The sequence below is a fragment of the Camelus ferus genome, chromosome 18 (assembly GCF_009834535.1).
Source record: "Camelus ferus isolate YT-003-E chromosome 18, BCGSAC_Cfer_1.0, whole genome shotgun sequence".
Lineage (NCBI taxonomy): Eukaryota > Metazoa > Chordata > Mammalia > Artiodactyla > Camelidae > Camelus > Camelus ferus.
In genome coordinates this window covers 21,825,130-21,842,026 of record NC_045713.1, presented here as the reverse complement: position 1 = coordinate 21,842,026, position 16,897 = coordinate 21,825,130, and the positions used below count along the sequence as shown (strand labels likewise).

Genomic DNA, 16,897 nt, shown 5'->3' with positions numbered 1-16,897 from the left:
GGCCCCGCCCCTCCGGCCGGCGCGCCACCTGCAGTTCCCGACGCGCTCACGCGGTGGCGCCGCAGCACAGCCCGGCCTCTGGTCTGCCCGACTCGTTAGTGCGGCTGCGCGGACGGGAGCCGGAAGTACCCGCGGGAAGAGGGCGGGCCGGGGCCGGGGCCGGGGTTGCAGTGGCGGTCGGAGTCAGGGGCTGGTTCTGCGTTGGGGTCGGGCAGCAGCTCCTGGTGGCCGCCATGAAGCGGGATGTGCGTATCCTGCTGTTGGGCGAGGGTAGGCGCTCAGGCGGGGGTCGGGCTGGGGCGGGGGTCTTGGGGCTGGGGCCAGCCCTGTCCGGGGCGGGGCGCCGCGACCTTGGCTGCCGCGCTGACCGCGCTTCCCCGCGCAGCCCAGGTGGGGAAGACGTCGCTGATCCTGTCGCTGGTGGGCGAGGAGTTCCCCGAGGAGGTAAGGCCGAGTGCGCCCCAGTGCCCAGGTGGGGCCGAGGCCCTGGCACCGCCGCCCTCAGTCCCTCCCGGCTGCTCTCACGGCCTTGTCTGCCCCAGGTCCCGCCCCGGGCAGAAGAGATCACCATTCCCGCAGACGTCACCCCAGAGAAGGTGCCCACGCACATCGTGGATTATTCAGGTAGAACCGCTTGCCCGCCCATAGTGCTGTTCAGGGTTCCGCCCAGGAGCGGGTGTTTCTGGCATCTGCAGTGAGGTCTTTTTTTCCATCTAGAAGTTGAACAGACAGCCGAGGAGCTCGAGGAGGAGATTCACAAGGTACAGTGTGTCCTAAGGGCTTGGGAAGGAGGTGCTGGGCACGAGTGTCAGGGCTCGGGCCAGGGAGTGGTGCTGCCTGAGCTTGATTGGCTTCTCTCTGAGGGATTGGATTAAAGTGTTCAGGGTGTGCACAGCCTCACTAATCCTGCTGTGACCTGTCAGCACCGAGAGTTATTGGAGTCTCTGTGATGCACCCTGCTGGGAGCTGGAAAGGAGAGGGACCTATCTTCCCTTCTGCACACATGGCTGGCCAGCCCCATGGCTCTCCAGGCCCAGCCTTCCCTCTTCAATGGACCCTGGGGAACAGCTTTCAAGTCTTCAAAAGTTATCCCTTAAACAGCTCTGTGCCCAGCTACCTGATCCCCACCCCATAGTCCGGTCCACACCCTGAGACCCTGGGCCACAGTAGGTGTCTTGACCGGGGCTGTGGGCTACACAGCCTTCTGTTTTCCTGTTATTAGGAAAACCTGTGCCTGAAACAGGCTCCTGGGGGTTGGTGGCATTGCCCCTGGAACCTCTGCTGTGTCATGGGAATGCCACTGGGCAAGGGTATGGGCTGCAGCTGTCTTGGTGTCACCCTTCTTGTACTGTAGTCCTTATCATTTTCTTTGCCTGTAGTGACCAGAAAGCAAAGGGCTGAGACTGGGGCTGGGGTGCCAGGTATCAGGGTGGTTGTGTCTGTCTTGAGCCCTTGGGACTCGCAGACTAGAACTGCAGTCCTGGGGCTTGGCATCCGCAGTGGGCACAGTCAAGGAAGGGCTCGCCAGAGGTGTGAGTGGCCAAGTGCCAGTCCCAGCGTGACTTGGCCAAGGAGCACTGGCTGGAGGAGCGGGCTTCCCGCAACAACCTGTGGAGCGTGTGAATGAAGCAGGAAGCTTTAGGTAACACTGTGCTTCCCTTCCCTACCATAGGCGAACGTGGTGTGTGTGGTGTATGACGTGTCTGAGGAGGCCACCATTGAGAAGGTGAGCAAGAGAGCTCTCTATCAATCCCGGATTCCTGCCACTGGCACCCAACCACTGGCCTGTTCACACACACCCTAGGTGGATGCTCAGCTGACCCGGGCCTTGTGCGGCTTGCACCCATGGCCAGCCCCATCTCTAACAAGTGCTTTGGGGGAGCCTCCCAGAGCCTCCCTGGCCAGGACCCCCACAGCTTCCCCAGGGAGCCCCATGATCCAAAGAGTGTGGCCAGCCATGTGTCTGAACCTTTTGGGCCTGGGAAGTGGTTGCTGACTCCAGGCCCCTTATGGGTGTTTGGGGAACTGCTGGGATCAGATGAGTTCCACGTGGGAGTTGTGTGCTGGGCAAGCTTCTATCCTCATGGCGTGGCCTTGCTTTTCAGATTCGAACGAAATGGATCCCACTGGTGAATGGGGGCAAGAGGGAGCCCAGGTAGTAGGGGGGCCAGGGGAGGAGGGTTAGGCACCACCAGCTTCTTGATTCCTGGTGACCATAGGCCTCTCCCCCAGGGTCCCCATCATCCTGGTGGGCAACAAGTCAGACCTGCAGCCGGGGGGCTCCATGGAGGCCGTGCTGCCTATCATGAGCCAGTTCCCTGAGATAGAGACCTGTGTGGAGGTGAGCATGCTGGGCGGTGGGGGTGCCAGGACTGTGGAGACAGGGCAGGGGGCCTTCCTGCCTCACCTCTCTGAGTCTGTTCCAATGTGTCCCAGTGCTCAGCCAAGAACCTGAAGAACATCTCAGAGCTGTTCTACTACGCACAGAAGGCCGTGCTGCACCCCACAGCCCCCCTCTATGACCCTGAGGCCAAGCAGGTGAGCATTGCGTACCAGCAGGGAGGGCAAGTGGATGGGAGCAGTGGGGGCATGCTGAGCCGGCTGTCCCCACAGCTGAGGCCCGCGTGTGCCCAGGCCCTCACGCGCATCTTCAGGCTCTCAGACCAGGACATGGACCAGGCGCTCAATGACCAGGAGCTCAACGCTTTCCAGGTGCAGCTCCCTCTGTCTCCTTCATCTCTGTCATCCCTTCAGCTGCAGCTGCCCTCCACGCCTCAGCCGCCCTGGTGACAGGCCGTGCGATCTCAGGGCAGCTGGCTGACCAACAGCTGCTTTCTCTCGGAGGCAGAAATCCTGTTTCGGGCACCCCCTGGCCCCACAGGCCCTGGAGGATGTGAAGATGGTGGTGAGCAGGAACGTGGCGGGAGGCGTGCGGGACGACCGGCTCACCCTGGATGGTGAGGCTCTATGTCCTGCCTGTCCTCGGGTGTGGGGAGAGGCAGGGCTGTGCCCAGTGCTACTTGCTCCTCTGCTCCTCCTGAGCAGGATTCCTGTTCTTGAACATGCTGTTCATCCAGCGAGGCCGTCATGAGACCACGTGGACCATCTTGAGGCGCTTTGGGTACGGTGACTCGCTTGAGCTGACGGCCGACTACCTCTTCCCACCGTGAGTGGTGTTTGGGCTCAGGGCTTGCCTCCGCTCTGTGTCAAATGGGGCCTGGAGGCTTCTGGACCCTGTGCTGGGGCCCCTCAGGACGCTTGTCTTTGGAGGAGGTTGGAACCCTTATTGTGGGCTGAGCACTAGGTGGGATGGGGCTGCCTGCCTGGTGGCCTGTGGAGGAAGGAGGTGCCCTGCACTGGGGGGGGCCAGTTGGGACACACACTCTGGGAGTCACCCCAGCCCCAACCGCCTGCCTGCCTGCTCTGCTGAAGGTGGGGAGCAGCAGCCAGCAGGGCAGGAAAGTCCACAAGTGGGAGGCTTGCCAAGCTCAGCTTCCCTGGCACCCTGCAGGCTCCGCGTGCCCCCTGGCTGCAGCGCTGAGCTCAACCACCGTGGCTACCAGTTTGTGCAGAGGATGTTTGAGAAGCATGACCAGGTGAGGGCACTGGGCCCCCCCAAACTCCCATTATGGCCTCTTGCACGTGTCACCAAGCCCCTCTGCCCACAGGACCGGGATGGCGCCCTCTCACCAGCGGAGCTACAGAGCCTCTTCAGCGTGTTTCCAGCTGCTCCCTGGGGCCCCCAGCTCTCCCGCACAGTCCGCACCGAGGCTGGTCGGCTGCCCTTGCACGGGTATCTCTGCCAGTGGACGTAAGTGCAGCCCTCACCTGTCGAAACACCCCCCACGCCTTCTGCCCCGCAGTGACACATCTCCACCTCTTTTGTCTCCAGCCTGGTGACCTACCTAGATGTCCAGTGCTGTCTCGAGCACCTTGGCTACCTGGGCTACCCCACTCTCTATGAGCAGGACTCTCAGGCTCATGCCATTACAGGTGGGTGCTTGCTTTCATACCAGCCTCCTGCCTGGTACCTCCCCAGCAGCCCCTCCCTCTCACTCATCCTTGCCCCCTGCCCACAGTCACCCGGGAAAAGAGGCTGGACCAGGAGAAGGGGCAGACACAGAGGAGTGTGCTCCTGTGCAAGGTGGTGGGGGCCCGTGGAGTGGGCAAGTCCTCCTTCCTGCAGGCCTTCCTTGGCCGTGGCCTGGGGGTGAGCGTCTACTGTACGGCAAGGGGCCCGGGGTGGGGAGGGGTCCTGGGGGGAGTCAGGGCAGCGAGCTTCAGGTGTCTTCCTCCTCAGCACCAGGGTGCCCAGGATCCCGCTGAGGAGTCCTCCACTTATGCCATTGACACAGTTCAGGTCAACGGGCAGGAAAAGTACCTGATAGTGAGTGTGGGATCCCCATCAGATCTGGGCTGTGCATACTGGGGGAGCTGTCCTGAGGTGGCCCTGGGGAACCAAGCCCTGTGCCCTTCTGAGGCCACCCTCTGTTCAGCTATGCGAGGTGGGTGCAGACAGCCTGCTGACCGTCGCAGCTGATGCTACGTGTGATGTTGCCTGCTTGATGTTTGATGGCAGTGACCCTGCGTCCTTCACACTGTGTGCCAGTGTCTACAAGGCAAGTTTCCATTAGCCCCGGAGGCCCTGCCAGGTAGCACAGGCACAGGCAGGGGTCCACCAGTGTGCTTATGCACCCCTCCCCCACTGCAGCGCCACTACATGGATGGACAGACCCCTTGCCTCTTCGTCTCTTCCAAGGCTGACCTGCCCGGAGGCATCTCGTCACCTGGCCTGTCCCCAACCGAGTTTTGCCGCAGGCATCGGCTACCTGCCCCGACCCCGTTCTCCTGTGCTGGCCCAGCCATGCCAGACACCACCATCTTTACCCGGCTCGCCACCATGGCCACCTTCCCGTGGGTATCAGCAGCACAGTCCTCATGTGGGAGACCTGTCCCTGTCACTGGGAGGGTGGGACAGCTCTGGTGTCAGGACTGGAGTCGGTTAGAGTTGCTGGGTGGGCCTTGGTGCCAGTGCTAATGCTCAAAAAGGGCACTCAGGGCCTGGTCTCACAGGCTGCTCTGTCTGGGGGTCTTGCTTTGCTGGGCGCTGACAAGGAGCAGTGATGTGGGGCTGCATGGGTTTCTAGGAGACGGAGATGGAGGGTACAGCAGCAAGGATCACCTCTCTCCTACAGACACCTTGTTCATGGGGAGCGACATACTACCTCCTTCTGGCTCCGGGTGGCCCTGGGGGCCGCTGGGGCCGCCGTCGCTGCAGTCCTCAGCTTCTCACTCTACAGGGTCCTGGTGAAGAGCCGTTGAGTCCCCAGGACCCCTTGGTCTGATATCAGGGCCCACAGGGTGCTGGTATGGGGCCACCTGCTTGGGGTGGGGAGTGGGGGGCTTCTTTCTGTCTCAGCTTTCCTTCTGAGGACAGTCTTCTCCCTGCCATGCCTCTGCCGGAGCAGCAAGAGTGGGTCCTCAGGACCCAGAACCCTGTGTCCTGTCCCACTGCAGATGCTGGGCATTGCCCTCCTTTGTGGGCTTCTTGTATTAGAGGGACTGTGGGGCATGGGTGAAGAAGCCAGTGACCCCAGAGCTGAATTCTCAGGGCTCTACTCCTCCTTCCTGGTCCCAGGTGGCCAGTATATGTGAAGGGGGTAAGAAGGCAGAGCTTTGGGCCAAAGGCAGGGGGTGGGGACAAGAAGTGGCTGGACCATTGTGCCCTTCCCCTTCCCCCCATCTGAAGACAGGTCCAGGGCTGTGCCCCTTACAGAAGACAAAAGAGATTGGGTTTCCTGATTAAACTTCACTTGTGTCTTTTCCATCTTGGGTCCTACTTTCTGAAGATGATTTTTTTTTCTTTTTAACACCTTTATTATAGTATGATTCCTATACAGTAAAGTACACATATTTCAGATGTACGATTGGATGAATTTTGATAGATGCACGTATACCAGTGAAACCTACCACCACAATCAATATAGCTCACATTTCCATCACTCCCCAAAGGTGCAAATTTCAAATTCCCAATTTATCCCTTCCCACCCCCTTTACCCCCTGGTAACCATAAATTTGTTCTCTGTGATTTGTTTCTGTTTTGTAGATAAATTCATTTGTGTCTTTTTTAGATTCCACATATAAGCGATATCATATGGTATTTTTCTTTTTCTTTCTGGCTTACTTCACTTAGAATGACGATCTCCAGGTCCATCTATGTTACTGCAAATGCATTTTATTCTTTTTTTATGGCTGAGTAGTATTCCGTAGTATATGTATTACCATATCCATCCAGTCAGCTGTCAGTGGACATTTGGGTGGTTTCCATGTCTTGACTCTTGTAAATAGTGCTTCTGTGAATATTGGGGTGCATGTGTCTTTGAATTATATTTTCCTCCGGATATGTGCCCAGGACTGGGATTACTGGATCATATGGTAAGTTTATTTTGCGTTTTTTAAGGAACCTCCATACTGTCCTCCATAGTGGCTGCACCAGGTTACATTCCCACCAACAGTGTAGGAGAATTCCTTTTTCTCCACACCCTCTCCAACATTTATCGTTTGTGTACTTTTATTAATGGCCATTCTGACTGGTATGATGTAATATCTTTTAGTTTTGATTTGTATTTCTCTAACAATTAGTGATGTTGAGTATCTTTTCATGTCCTTGTTGGCCATGAAGATGACTTTTCTTAAATCAACTAAAACATGTCCTTGGTCTGGATATGGGCTGGAAATGTTACTCCTGGCCACACCCCTCCCTTCTGGTTTTGGGTTACCATCCTGAGGCCTCAGGCCAGGGTAAGGTCCAATTATGGCCCAGCTGCAGCCTCAGAGCCTTTACATTCAGTGATGTCCATGCTGGCCTGAGGATAAGAGGCTGGAGGGGGCCTGATACCTGAGGTCGTTCTGATGTGAATCCTCCCTAGGTGTGCCCGCTCCCCAAATCTCAGCATCCTGTCAGTTTGAATTGTGCTGAGGATTTGGGGTTCTGAGATGTGTAAGGTGGCTCTGACCTGGGGGAGCTGCCCCATTCCTCATTCCCCACCCAGAGGTCTCTGCCTCTCCCACTGGGCAGAAGACAGCCAAAGAGCTCCAGCGTGAGGAGACGGGACAGAACTTTCCTGGCCTGAGGAGGGGGCTCATCTTAGGATTAGTCTTTGGCACTTGCTGTTCAGGTGTTCTCTCTGGTGAGCAGAGTCAGCCCATGGTGTGCCCAGGTGGAAGACCCTGGCTCCTCAATTGCCCCTCCACATAATGTGCTTCCTGTGCAAGGCAGGCTTGCAGTCCAGGGCTCCTCCCCCAGCTTGATATGTATTCCGTTTATAGAGGTTGAGGAACAGCCCACCTGGTAGGGATGCTCGTGCCTGACCCAGTAGGAGCTGGGGTCAGGCCCTGAAGTTATTTCAACCATCCAACCAGCTTCCCAGTTCCAATGGCCAGAGATCCTCGGTTCAGGACAGGGCAGGATGCTATTTCTAGCTGCTGCGACTATCCTGAGGCCCAGCTGCATCACGGTTATGAGTGGCCCTGGTAGGGGTTGCTATGGTTGCACGTTCCCAGAGTCGGTCCACCTTCCTGCCCTCCCCAGGAAGTAGGGCTTCTTCTCATCCCCGCTGCAGTCTTGTCCGCTGGGGGCTCTTCAGTATTGTGGCCACAGGAGCGGTCAGGAACCTCTAGCCTGAAGTGTGTGCTATGGGTTGGTGTCCACCCGTTGAGCAGAGGCAGCTGCAAGGACCTTCCCCTTTCCCTGCTAGTAGCCCTTGTTGGCTTCAGCGCACCCTGGGGAGGGCTAGGGCCGTGGTGCCGTCTTACTAGCAGGACAGGCGAGCCTGTCTTGCAGGGAGGCGCCTTCAAGGAGCCCCTGCCTGGGGAGTCTCAGCTGTGGGCTGTTCCCTTAAGACTTCCCGGTGGAGATGGTGTCGGCGCCGCGGCCCCAGCTCGAGACCAAGGGGTGTGCGCGGTAGGGGCCTGCGAGCCCCTCATGACTCAGTTTCCCCGCTGCGGCCTGGGGGCGCCTGCACGCAGCGCTCGCTGATCAGGGTGGGAACTCGGCGACCCGCGCGCCCTTCTTTCGGGGGCACGTCCAAGTTGGGGGGGTGCGCGTGTGGCTGGGCCGGCGGCAGCGCCGTGTGCGGCGGAGGCGGGCGGCTCCGTGACGCGGCGCTGAGCGGAGCGGGCGGAGCCGGAGGGCCGGGGCGGAGCGGAGTCGTCCGCAGAGCAGCCCCTCCCGGCCGCGGCCGCCGACCCCGGCCCCCGGTCCCCGGCCCGGCCTGGCTCTATGGATAGGAGCTCGCTGCTGCAGCTTATCCAGGAACAGGTGCGTGGGAGGTGGGGGTGGGGCGCCGGCACCGCCCCCGACTTGGTCTTCCGCCCTTGGGTGGGCTGTGGAGTACGGAACTCCCAGAGACCCTCAGCCCAGTCTTCTCCCTGCACGACCTTGGTCCTTTGACTGAGACCCCAGAAAAGGGCATGCCAGACCACGGCGCTGGGTGAAGGGCGGGAGGGAGGGTGGTTGTCCTCAGACCTTGGCCCTACCCTTCCAAGATGGGCAGGGCAGAAATGAGGTGGGGAGACCCCTGGAGAGCTGGAGAAGCTGGAGGCCTGGGTCCCAGGCACCAGTGCCCAGAGCTTCTGTGACCATGTGAGCACAGGGGCTTGGACTGAAGGTGCTTGGAACCTGCCTCTCCCAGCTGACCTGGTCCAGCCCTGTGGTCTAGCGGCCGGGCCCACCCTCAGGCCTTGGCCACTGCCCCCACCCTGCCCCAACCCCAGCAGCTGGACCCTGAGAATACAGGCTTCATCGGTGCGGACACCTTCACTGGCCTGGTGCATAGCCATGAGCTGCCCCTGGACCCTGCCAAGCTGGACATGCTGGTGGCTCTGGCCCAGAGCAACGAGCGGGGCCAGATCTGCTACCAGGAGCTGGTGGACCTGGTCAGTGCACAGGGAGTGGGCAGCTGGGTTGGGGGCCCAGGCCTTAGCAGGCACAGTGCCCTGGCTGGAGTGGGGTGGGCAGGCGGCCCCTCCTCCCTGCCTTTCCCACTCGGGAGGGCTGTAGCCGTGGAACAGAGCCTCAGACCCTGTGAGGAAAGGGGTGGACCACTTAGGCAGGGCAGCCATGGGGGGAGTATGGTGGCCTATATGCCTAGGCCCCGCCCCCCAGATCAGCAGCAAGCGCTCAAGCAGCTTCAAGCGGGCCATCGCCAACGGACAGCGGGCACTGCCCCGGGATGGGCTGCTGGACGAGCCGGGCCTGGGTGTCTACAAGCGGTTTGTCCGCTACGTGGCCTACGAGATCCTGCCCCGAGAGGTGGACCGCCACTGGTACTTCTACCGGCACCGCAGCTGCCCACCCCCAGTGTTTATGGCCTCGGTCACCCTAGCTCAGGTGGGCCTGCTTGCCCACCGCCCCCACCCTGCCCTGGGGAGCCTCCATCCAGCATCCCTGGCCCTGCCTGGCCTTAATGCTTGTCGCCCTCCAGATCATTGTGTTCCTGTGCTACGGGGCCCGTTTCAACAAGTGGGTGCTGCAGACCTACCACCCCGAGTACATGAAGAGCCCCCTTGTGTACCACCCCGGCCACCGTGCTCGAGCCTGGCGCTTCCTCACCTACATGTTCATGCATGTTGGGTGAGTGGGCTTCCCACCCCTGGCACCCCTCAGATTGAATCAGGAGGGTTTGGCCCCTTGAGGTGGGGACAGGGGGACTTCACCCTTCGTACCTGTTTGCCCCACACAACCAGGCTAGAGCAGCTGGGGTTCAATGCGCTCCTGCAGCTGATGATCGGGGTGCCCCTGGAGATGGTACACGGCCTGCTCCGTATCAGCCTTCTCTACCTGGCCGGTGTGCTGGCAGGTGAGGCAGGCGCGTGCACCCTGGCCACCTCACTGGCAGGCCTCACCTCACAGCTTTCCCCTTGCTCATACAGGTTCCTTGACCGTCTCCATTACTGACATGCGGGCCCCTGTGGTGGGGGGCTCCGGCGGGGTCTACGCCCTGTGCTCCGCACACCTGGCCAATGTCGTCATGGTAATGGGGCAGCCCCAGCGGCGGGCGGGGAGGGGTCCACAAGGCCTGCCTCGCAGCTTCTCTTATTCACGCTCTCTCAGAACTGGGCTGGGATGAGGTGTCCCTACAAGCTGCTAAGGATGGTGCTGGCCCTCGTGTGCAGTAAGTAGAGGGCCTGGGGGGTGGGCCTCAGCCTACTGCTAGGGCACCGCTCACCTGCTGCCTCCCTCTGCAGTGAGCTCCGAGGTGGGCCGGGCTGTGTGGCTGCGCTTCTCCCCGCCACTGCCTGCCTCTGGCCCGCAACCAAGCTTCATGGCACACCTAGCGGGTGCAGTGGTGGGTGTCAGCATGGGCCTGACCATCCTGCGCAGCTACGAGGAGCGCCTGCGGGACCAGTGTGGCTGGTGGGTGGTGCTGCTTGCCTATGGCACGTTCCTGCTCTTCGCCATCTTCTGGAACGTCTTCGCCTATGACCTGCTGGGTGCCCATGTCCCCCCGCCACCCTGACAGGGTCCCCAGGGCCACACTAGCCAGGGTGCGGCATCTGTGGGCCAGCCACCAGGCAGGTCTGCATGTCCACCCTCTGTGAATGTACGTCTGGAGGCTACTTCTTCCCCGCGGGGTTAGGTGGCCCCAGTGGCCAAGCCCAGGCCAAGCCTTACATCAGCCCTGGCTGCCCCCTCCCAGGCCTTGGGGGAAGGACTGCTGGACTGGGCTGGGTGGTGGGGGTCCCCAAGGGTGGCCCCAGAGGAGACTGTGCCCGGCCTCTCCTCCAAGACTTGCAGTCTGAGCCTTTTTGGAGAATGAATAAATATTTTACACAGCATCAGGGACCTGTACTGGTACTTTGGGGGCTGATCTGGGCTCTCCCCACTGGCTAAACAAATTGTGAGGGCCCTTCCCTCCATGTGGGCAGCATGGGCTCCCCCCACCCCTTGATCCTCTGCATCTGGCAGGAGGTACCTCTGTGTCGGAGGTGGGAGCCCCTGGGGAGAGTTGTGGGCCTCAGGATCACATGTGAGTACAATAAGCATTTATTGAGCTTCTGCAGCAGCCAGCCTCCTGCTCTGCCAGCCTGCTGTCCAGAGACACTTGCAGCCTAAGGTCATATGGCAGGTGAGCAGGTTCTGGGCCACAGCCAAGTTAGTCCACCTGGGTCCTGCGCTTCTTGGCTGGCCTGGTGTCGTCGGGGGTGGCTGGGCTGGGACTGAGATCAGGCAGTAGATCAGGGCACAGCTTCTGCCCCATAGCCCATGTCCACAGTGCTGTCTCCATGTGGTGAGGGGTCCACAGCCCTGAGGCCCTGCCTAGGGAGGAGCAGAGGGAGTCTGGGTCTCAGGGCCCCTGGCCACCCTACCCTGCTGGATAGCTGTGCCCACTCTACCCTGACCAGGGTCCTGGATGCCCTCCCTGGCCACCATCGTCAGTCTCCTCACCTCGGCTCAGGGCTGTGGCACGCTCTTGCACCCTGCACAAGTACAGCAGATAGTGCTTGAGAGTGTACTGCAGGGCTGGCAAACCAGGCACTGCGGCCACTGCCTCCTCAGACATGAAAGCGGCCACCTCGGGAGCTCCAGCAGCCAGGATCGCTGCGGGCAGTGAAGGGCCAGCATTCAGGCCCCATCAGTCCCAGGACAGACTCAGCCTGGGGCCACCCTTACCAATGATCTCGGTGTGGTGTCACGTGCGTAGCCGTTAGGCAACTTCACAGATAAGGACGCTAATAGGCCAGGTCCCGCCCGCAACCCCGCCGGAGTGCCCAGGTCTCCCGACTAACCCAAGGCAGTAGCGGGGCCCACACCCTGGAGAGCGCACAATTCCATGACCGCTGCGTGCATGTCTGGCAGGAGGCGGAAAGCGGCGGCCGAACGCTGCACCACCAGCTCCGGGGAGTTGACGGTCACGAGTTGCTGCAGGCGCGGCCGGAAAAGGCCCCTCTGTGGCCAGGTCGTGTCAGGGTTCAGGGTTGGTAGACCTCGTCGGGGTCCCGGCTCCCAGGAGGAAGCCACGCCCACGCCGTGAGGGTCCGCCTCAAGGAGGAGGGCCCGCCCAGAAGGAAGTCACGCCCACGTGGCTGTGCCCCGCCCCGGGAGGAGACTCCACCCTCCACGTGGGAAGCGCCTCACTGCCAGTTTCCACGCCAGCAACTGCTCCAGGTCATCTAGTGTCACATGCTTCTCTACTCGGCCCTTGATGGCCGCAGGCAACTCCTCTCGATACCTGGGGAAGGGCGGTGACGGGGAGTCCGGACAAAGAAAGTCGCCCGCCCGCTCGATCCTTCCACAGCCCTATCATCTGTCCAGGGCTTCCAGCCGTCCCCGAGGGCCCGCGCGCGCCCTCAGCACCTCCGGGTGGCGCTTCAGGACAGCGGCCCAGCGGCTCGGGTCCTCAGTCCCAAAGCCCACAGGACGCCGCCATGTCTACGCGCCGGGGCGGGGCCTCGGGGGTGCGGCGTTGGAGCGCCGGGGCGGGATTCAGTCAGAACCAACTCCGGGCTTCTCAGATTTAGATGCCGCGCGTCGTGTTGTCTTGAGTGCATACTCCCTGCCTGCCCCGCCTCCGACGTGCTTCGGGTGCACGCGCGGCCCCGCCCGCCCCTCTGTCCCCGCCCTCCCGCGCGACCGGAAGTTCCGGTGGCTGAGATGCTGGACCGGGCCCGAGCGGATCGCGGGCTCGGGCTGCGGGCGCAGGGCGGGCCGGGCTCGGAGCCTGGGAGCGGAGCCCAGGCCGTGCCGCGCGGCGCCATGAAGGGCAAGGAAGAAAAGGAGGGCGGCGCACGGCTGGGCGCCGGCGGCGGCAGCCCCGAGAAGAGCCCGAGCGCGCAGGAGCTCAAGGAGCAGGGCAACCGGCTTTTCGTGGGCCGCAAGTATCCGGAGGCGGCGGCCTGCTACGGCCGCGCCATCGTGAGTGCGCCCGCGCCGCGGGAGAGGTTTCGCGTCTGGGCCAGGGGTGGGGCCAGACCGCGGCTTCAGCCCAGCGTCCTCCCTAGAACCCCTGCCCGGCCGCCCTCCCCAGACCTTTGGGCAGGGTGGGGGTGGGGCGCTTGGGCTCTGAGGATGACGGTGATGGGCTTTGAGGGTGATGATCTTGTTCCAGAGGGGTCAAGGCTGCGGCTCCCAAGCCAGTGCTGGTTGCCAGAGAACTGTGGCGGATGGGAGTTTCAGGGTGCTTGAGGCCCAGTGGGATGAGGGACCCTTTCCCCTTTAGAAGTCCGAGTCCAAAACAGGATCTCCGCAAGTATGGGAAAGCTACCTTCACAAGACTCCTTAGAATGGAGAGGGTGGGTCAAGTAGGCTCCACCCTCCACCCATCCACAGAACCCAGGGAATTGGAAGCCAAGAAACCTCTAGTGTCTTGATTCCAGCCATGGGCCTCAAGCTGGGACAGAGGGAGCAGGGTGAGCTCACTCCCTTATGCTGGCTGGTCCGACCTTGGTCCCCAGACCCGGAATCCCTTGGTGGCAGTGTATTACACCAACCGAGCACTGTGCTACCTGAAGATGCAGCAGCATGAGCAAGCCCTAGCTGACTGCCGGCGCGCGCTAGAGCTGGATGGGCAATCTGTGAAGGCACACTTTTTCCTGGGGCAATGCCAGTTGGAGATGGAGAGCTATGATGAGGCTATCGCCAACCTGCAACGAGGTGGGCCAACAGGCTGGCCAGTTCCAGGGCATCTGGGACCAGATGGGTGTACTGGCTGGAGGATTACCTGAATCCTCTATTCCCCCAGCCTACAACCTGGCCAAGGAACAGCGGCTGAACTTTGGGGATGACATTCCCAGTGCTCTGCGAATTGCCAAGAAGAAGCGCTGGAACAGTATTGAGGAGCGGCGCATCCACCAGGAGAACGAGCTGCACTCCTACCTCACAAGACTCATTGTGGCCGAGCGTGAGAGGTGGGCTGTGGTGATGACAGGCTCCCCTCACAAATCACCACTCTAAGGTTAACTGTGAGTCACAAGTGTTTATTGAAGGCTAACTGGTAAGCAGCGGATGGAGGGGAACAAGGCCTGAATAAGCTCAAGGTTGGAGTGGAGTCTGACCTCTCCTGGCCAGACCCACTCCTGATCAGCTTTTGGTTGACCCCCCAGGGAGCTGGAAGAGTGTCAGCGGAACCATGAGGGTGATGAGGATGATAGCCACATCCGAGCCCAGCAGGCCTGCATTGAGGCCAAGCATGTGAGGGTGCCCTGGCCCAAGCGTGGGTCCTGTGTGTGTTTGCACGCATGTGGTGTGAGGTGCCCCTGGCTCCGGTTGGGTCTGTGTGTGCCAGTGCCTGGGGAAGGGAGTTGGGGTGTTAGACCCATGTGAAGCTGCTTGGCTCTTTGCAGGACAAGTACTTGGCAGACATGGATGAGCTCTTCTCCCAGGTGGACGAGAAGAGAAAGGTGAGCTGGCTTTCCTCTGGGGTCTGTGGGTAGGAGCCAGAGCAGCATCCTTTCCTGGTCCCTGACCTGACCCTGTGTGCTGCAGAAGCGAGACATCCCCGACTACCTGTGTGGCAAGATCAGCTTTGAGCTGATGCGGGAGCCCTGCATCACACCCAGTGGCATCACCTATGACCGCAAAGACATCGAGGAGCATCTGCAGGTGAGAGCCCATAGGAGTTGGGAGCACAGCCCACACCCACTGAACATATTCTAATCCTGATCCTGTTGTCGCTGCAGCGTGTGGGCCATTTTGACCCTGTGACTCGGAGTCCCCTGACCCAGGAACAGCTCATCCCCAACCTGGCCATGAAAGAGGTCATCGATGCATTCATCTCCGAGAATGGCTGGGTGGAGGACTACTGAGGCAGGGCAAGTGCATGGGTCACTCACCCTGCCTTGCCTGGTACCCTGGCACAGTAGGGCCTTGGGGCAGTAGCCTTTAGCCTCTGTACATAGTTTATATCCCTGGATCTCTGCCCTGGTGTCCCCATCCCACCCCCATCAGTTCTACTGGGCCATGAGCTTCCGCTCATCCCTCTTATAGACCAGAAATAGTGGGTGAGGGGCTGAGGCTGCTGCTGCCAGCACTGTCCCTGTAATAAAATCTGTGAGCACTATAGGGGCGTGTGCTGGTGTGCAACAGGTTCGCCAGCTACCCCCTTCCTTTGGCTAACTGAGGAAGGTAGAGATGAAGACACTGGTGTCGAGGTTGAGTGTGGCATGCCACCACCGGTCAGGGAAGTACAGCACCTGGTGGAGGATGGGAGGGCACAGGGATTGGCTGGGGGCCCTCGGTTGCGCCCACCCTGGCTCCAGCCTTCCAGCCACTGACCTCACCAGCCTGGATGGTGCATTCCAGGGGCCGTGCAGATGGTGCCAAGGCCGGGTATGTGTCCCGGAGCCAGGCCAGCGTGGTCTTGTTGGGGTGGAACTCTGGTGTCTTCTCAGGGGGGTACAGGAACCAGCGCTGAGAATGGAAGCAGCAAGGTTATTCTGTGTGTTGTGGTCAGTGAATCCAAAGTCTCAGCCACCACCCTGTGCTGACCTTGCGACCGTAGATCACCTCCGAGAACCCGGGACCATGCCAGTGGAAGGGCACCCCAGAGCCGGCTCCTGTGGGTTATTTATGAACAATCGGTTACCAAGCTTAATCCTCTCCCCCTTCTCTCCAGCTGCCCAGTCCCCAAGTCTCCTGGTCCTGAAAGGCACACTCACCTGCAATTCCAAAGCTATAAGCAGGAGTGGTACCTAGCAGACCAAATGGAGGTGGAGAATAGTGCCGAAAGAGTGATGCCCATTCAGTGAAGTTGTTGTCCCCGAAAAAGTACAGGGTGTCTGTCAGAGAGAACACGGGAGAATGCAGGGATCTCGGCACCTAGGCACTCCTAAATCATCCCATGCTACCCTAATCTGGCTCACCATTGCCCATGGAGAGGGGGTCCTGAGGGTGCAGCATCTGCTCCACATACTCCTGAAAGGGCAGATCCACTGCAGTGTGAAAAGGAATGGTCAGGACTGGTTTGTGCTGGTAGCACAATGCTGGGTTCCGGGGTGGGGCAGCTCACCTTTCCGGTAGGAGTAGGTGTTGGCAGTACTCAACCGGACCACGCTGTCCCCAAAAGAGGCCAGCAGCCTCTCACGGGAGCACAGGACCCGGAACCTCTGCAGGAGTAGGGAGAGGACTTAGGGGTCAGGTCTAGCAAGGGCGAAAGGTGGTCGGGAGAGGCGTGAGCACTCACCGAGTTGTCTGTGAGCCCCTGCAGAATGACAGGTCTGGAGAAGGCGTAGCTAGAAAGAAGGGCAGGGTCACCGCCAGGGCTAGTCCGCGCCTACCACCGTCCCGCCCACGCGCGCTCGCATGAGCTCTGGGGGAGGCAGCCTAGGGAGTTCCGGGGGAACGGGCCAGCAGACCAGTGCACGGCCTCAGAGGTGTAGGGTGACGGAACCCCAAGGATGGTTTTCGGGCGTGGGAGGTGTGGCCACACAGGAGGATGCACATACTGCTGCATGAACTCGGCGTAGCTGAGGTCCGCTCGGCGCTCCACCGTGCAGCGTTCCTCCTCCGCCACAGCCACCGGTGCCCCCGGCCCATACTGCGGCCTGCGGACACAACCGGTCAATGCCCCGGGCCGTCCCGCCGCGCGCCCCGCCCTATCCGGCCGCCCAGCGCTGCTCACCATCCTCCGTGGTTCGCCTCCCCGGGACTCCGGGCGGAAGACGCCAGCATCCAGAACGCGAGCAGCAGAAGTGGTCGCAACCCAGGTGCCATGAGCCCGCCGCCGCGAGGCATGCCGGGAACTTCGTCGTCGTGGCAACGGCGCGGCTCCCGGAAGCGGCCTCCTTTGGCCCGCCCCGGAAGGAGGGGGTACTTCCGAAAGGCGGGACGAAGGCCACACCAGAAGCAGCTACTGGCTACTGACAGCTCACTTGGCGACACAACCTCCCGCGGGGATCC

The 16,897-nt window shown here is 60.9% G+C and overlaps 5 protein-coding genes across 21 annotated transcripts; 3 read left to right on the top strand and 2 right to left on the bottom strand.

Annotated features, from left to right (window-relative positions):
• Positions 1–51: 51 nt before the first annotated feature.
• RHOT2 (ras homolog family member T2) lies at positions 52–5,828 on the top strand. Of its 11 annotated transcripts, none has more exons than XM_032460660.1 (19): positions 52–245; positions 386–444; positions 543–624; positions 718–761; positions 1,673–1,726; positions 2,106–2,155; positions 2,233–2,341; positions 2,437–2,538; positions 2,614–2,712; positions 2,849–2,957; positions 3,046–3,166; positions 3,512–3,596; positions 3,669–3,811; positions 3,893–3,993; positions 4,080–4,210; positions 4,301–4,387; positions 4,497–4,619; positions 4,712–4,914; positions 5,148–5,827. In XM_032460660.1, exons 7-19 carry the CDS (start codon positions 2,285–2,287, stop codon positions 5,320–5,322), a joined length of 1,536 nt encoding a protein of 511 aa, XP_032316551.1. In that variant the 5' UTR covers positions 52–245; positions 386–444; positions 543–624; positions 718–761; positions 1,673–1,726; positions 2,106–2,155; positions 2,233–2,284; the 3' UTR covers positions 5,323–5,827. The 11 variants fall into 11 exon arrangements, with proteins under 11 accessions (XP_032316551.1, XP_032316546.1, XP_032316549.1 ...); XM_032460655.1 differs by having other exon boundaries at positions 113–270; positions 3,046–3,121; positions 5,148–5,828; XM_032460658.1 differs by having other exon boundaries at positions 113–270; positions 4,307–4,387; positions 5,196–5,828.
• A 739-nt stretch (positions 5,829–6,567) lies between these two features.
• On the top strand, positions 6,568–10,839 carry RHBDL1 (rhomboid like 1). 4 transcript variants are annotated; one of them, XM_032460624.1, is made up of 8 exons: positions 6,568–8,320; positions 8,776–8,937; positions 9,167–9,391; positions 9,486–9,634; positions 9,748–9,860; positions 9,934–10,034; positions 10,115–10,175; positions 10,385–10,839. In XM_032460624.1, the coding sequence occupies exons 1-8, from the start codon at positions 8,282–8,284 to the stop codon at positions 10,600–10,602; spliced, it is 1,068 nt and encodes a 355-aa protein (XP_032316515.1). In that variant the 5' UTR covers positions 6,568–8,281; the 3' UTR covers positions 10,603–10,839. The 4 variants fall into 4 exon arrangements, with proteins under 4 accessions (XP_032316515.1, XP_032316516.1, XP_032316514.1 ...); XM_032460623.1 differs by having other exon boundaries at positions 6,572–8,320; positions 8,779–8,937; positions 10,249–10,839; XM_032460622.1 differs by having other exon boundaries at positions 6,573–8,320; positions 10,249–10,839.
• Positions 10,840–11,029: 190 nt separating this feature from the next.
• Positions 11,030–12,549, bottom strand: LOC102509032. Its single transcript, XM_032460637.1, is given in 6 exon segments — positions 11,030–11,320; positions 11,450–11,602; positions 11,791–11,950; positions 12,140–12,234; positions 12,307–12,404; positions 12,406–12,549. Coding segments are annotated over 6 exon segments (696 nt in total). The 5' UTR covers positions 12,432–12,549; the 3' UTR covers positions 11,030–11,156.
• Positions 12,550–12,630: 81 nt separating this feature from the next.
• On the top strand, positions 12,631–15,059 carry STUB1 (STIP1 homology and U-box containing protein 1). Its single transcript, XM_032460626.1, has 7 exons — positions 12,631–12,916; positions 13,456–13,654; positions 13,743–13,908; positions 14,104–14,191; positions 14,344–14,400; positions 14,486–14,602; positions 14,680–15,059. The coding sequence occupies exons 1-7, from the start codon at positions 12,656–12,658 to the stop codon at positions 14,803–14,805; spliced, it is 1,014 nt and encodes a 337-aa protein (XP_032316517.1). The 5' UTR covers positions 12,631–12,655; the 3' UTR covers positions 14,806–15,059.
• Positions 13,957–16,895, bottom strand: JMJD8 (jumonji domain containing 8). Of its 4 annotated transcripts, none has more exons than XM_006172643.3 (9): positions 16,620–16,895; positions 16,444–16,542; positions 16,182–16,230; positions 16,008–16,104; positions 15,862–15,930; positions 15,658–15,777; positions 15,488–15,555; positions 15,275–15,409; positions 13,957–15,192 (listed from the first exon to the last, which is right to left on the bottom strand). In XM_006172643.3, exons 1-9 carry the CDS (start codon positions 16,730–16,732, stop codon positions 15,112–15,114), a joined length of 831 nt encoding a protein of 276 aa, XP_006172705.1. In that variant the 5' UTR covers positions 16,733–16,895; the 3' UTR covers positions 13,957–15,111. The 4 variants fall into 4 exon arrangements, with proteins under 4 accessions (XP_006172705.1, XP_032316524.1, XP_032316526.1 ...); XM_032460633.1 differs by having other exon boundaries at positions 15,280–15,409; XM_032460635.1 differs by having other exon boundaries at positions 15,658–15,690.
• Between the last annotated feature and the right edge of the window lie 2 nt (positions 16,896–16,897).

Coding starts and splice junctions, on each gene's coding strand:
- RHOT2 (XM_032460651.1), top strand. CDS start 234: ATGAAGCGGGATGTGCGTATCCTGCTGTTGGGCGAGG. Junction 625..717: donor GCACATCGTGGATTATTCAG/GTAGAACCGCTT, acceptor TTTTCCATCTAG/AAGTTGAACAGACAGCCGAG. Junction 3,812..3,892: donor GGGTATCTCTGCCAGTGGAC/GTAAGTGCAGCC, acceptor TTTTGTCTCCAG/CCTGGTGACCTACCTAGATG.
- RHBDL1 (XM_032460622.1), top strand. CDS start 8,282: ATGGATAGGAGCTCGCTGCTGCAGCTTATCCAGGAACAG. Junction 8,321..8,775: donor TGCAGCTTATCCAGGAACAG/GTGCGTGGGAGG, acceptor CCCCAACCCCAG/CAGCTGGACCCTGAGAATAC. Junction 10,035..10,114: donor ACCTGGCCAATGTCGTCATG/GTAATGGGGCAG, acceptor ACGCTCTCTCAG/AACTGGGCTGGGATGAGGTG.
- STUB1 (XM_032460626.1), top strand. CDS start 12,656: ATGCTGGACCGGGCCCGAGCGGATCGCGGGCTCGGGCTGCGGGCGCAG. Junction 12,917..13,455: donor CCTGCTACGGCCGCGCCATC/GTGAGTGCGCCC, acceptor CTTGGTCCCCAG/ACCCGGAATCCCTTGGTGGC. Junction 13,655..13,742: donor TATCGCCAACCTGCAACGAG/GTGGGCCAACAG, acceptor CTATTCCCCCAG/CCTACAACCTGGCCAAGGAA.
- JMJD8 (XM_006172643.3), bottom strand. CDS start 16,732: ATGCCTCGCGGCGGCGGGCTCATGGCACCTGGGTTGCGACCACTTCTG. Junction 16,231..16,443: donor TACGCCGAGTTCATGCAGCA/GTATGTGCATCC, acceptor CCTTCTTTCTAG/CTACGCCTTCTCCAGACCTG. Junction 16,105..16,181: donor AGGGGCTCACAGACAACTCG/GTGAGTGCTCAC, acceptor CTACTCCTGCAG/AGGTTCCGGGTCCTGTGCTC.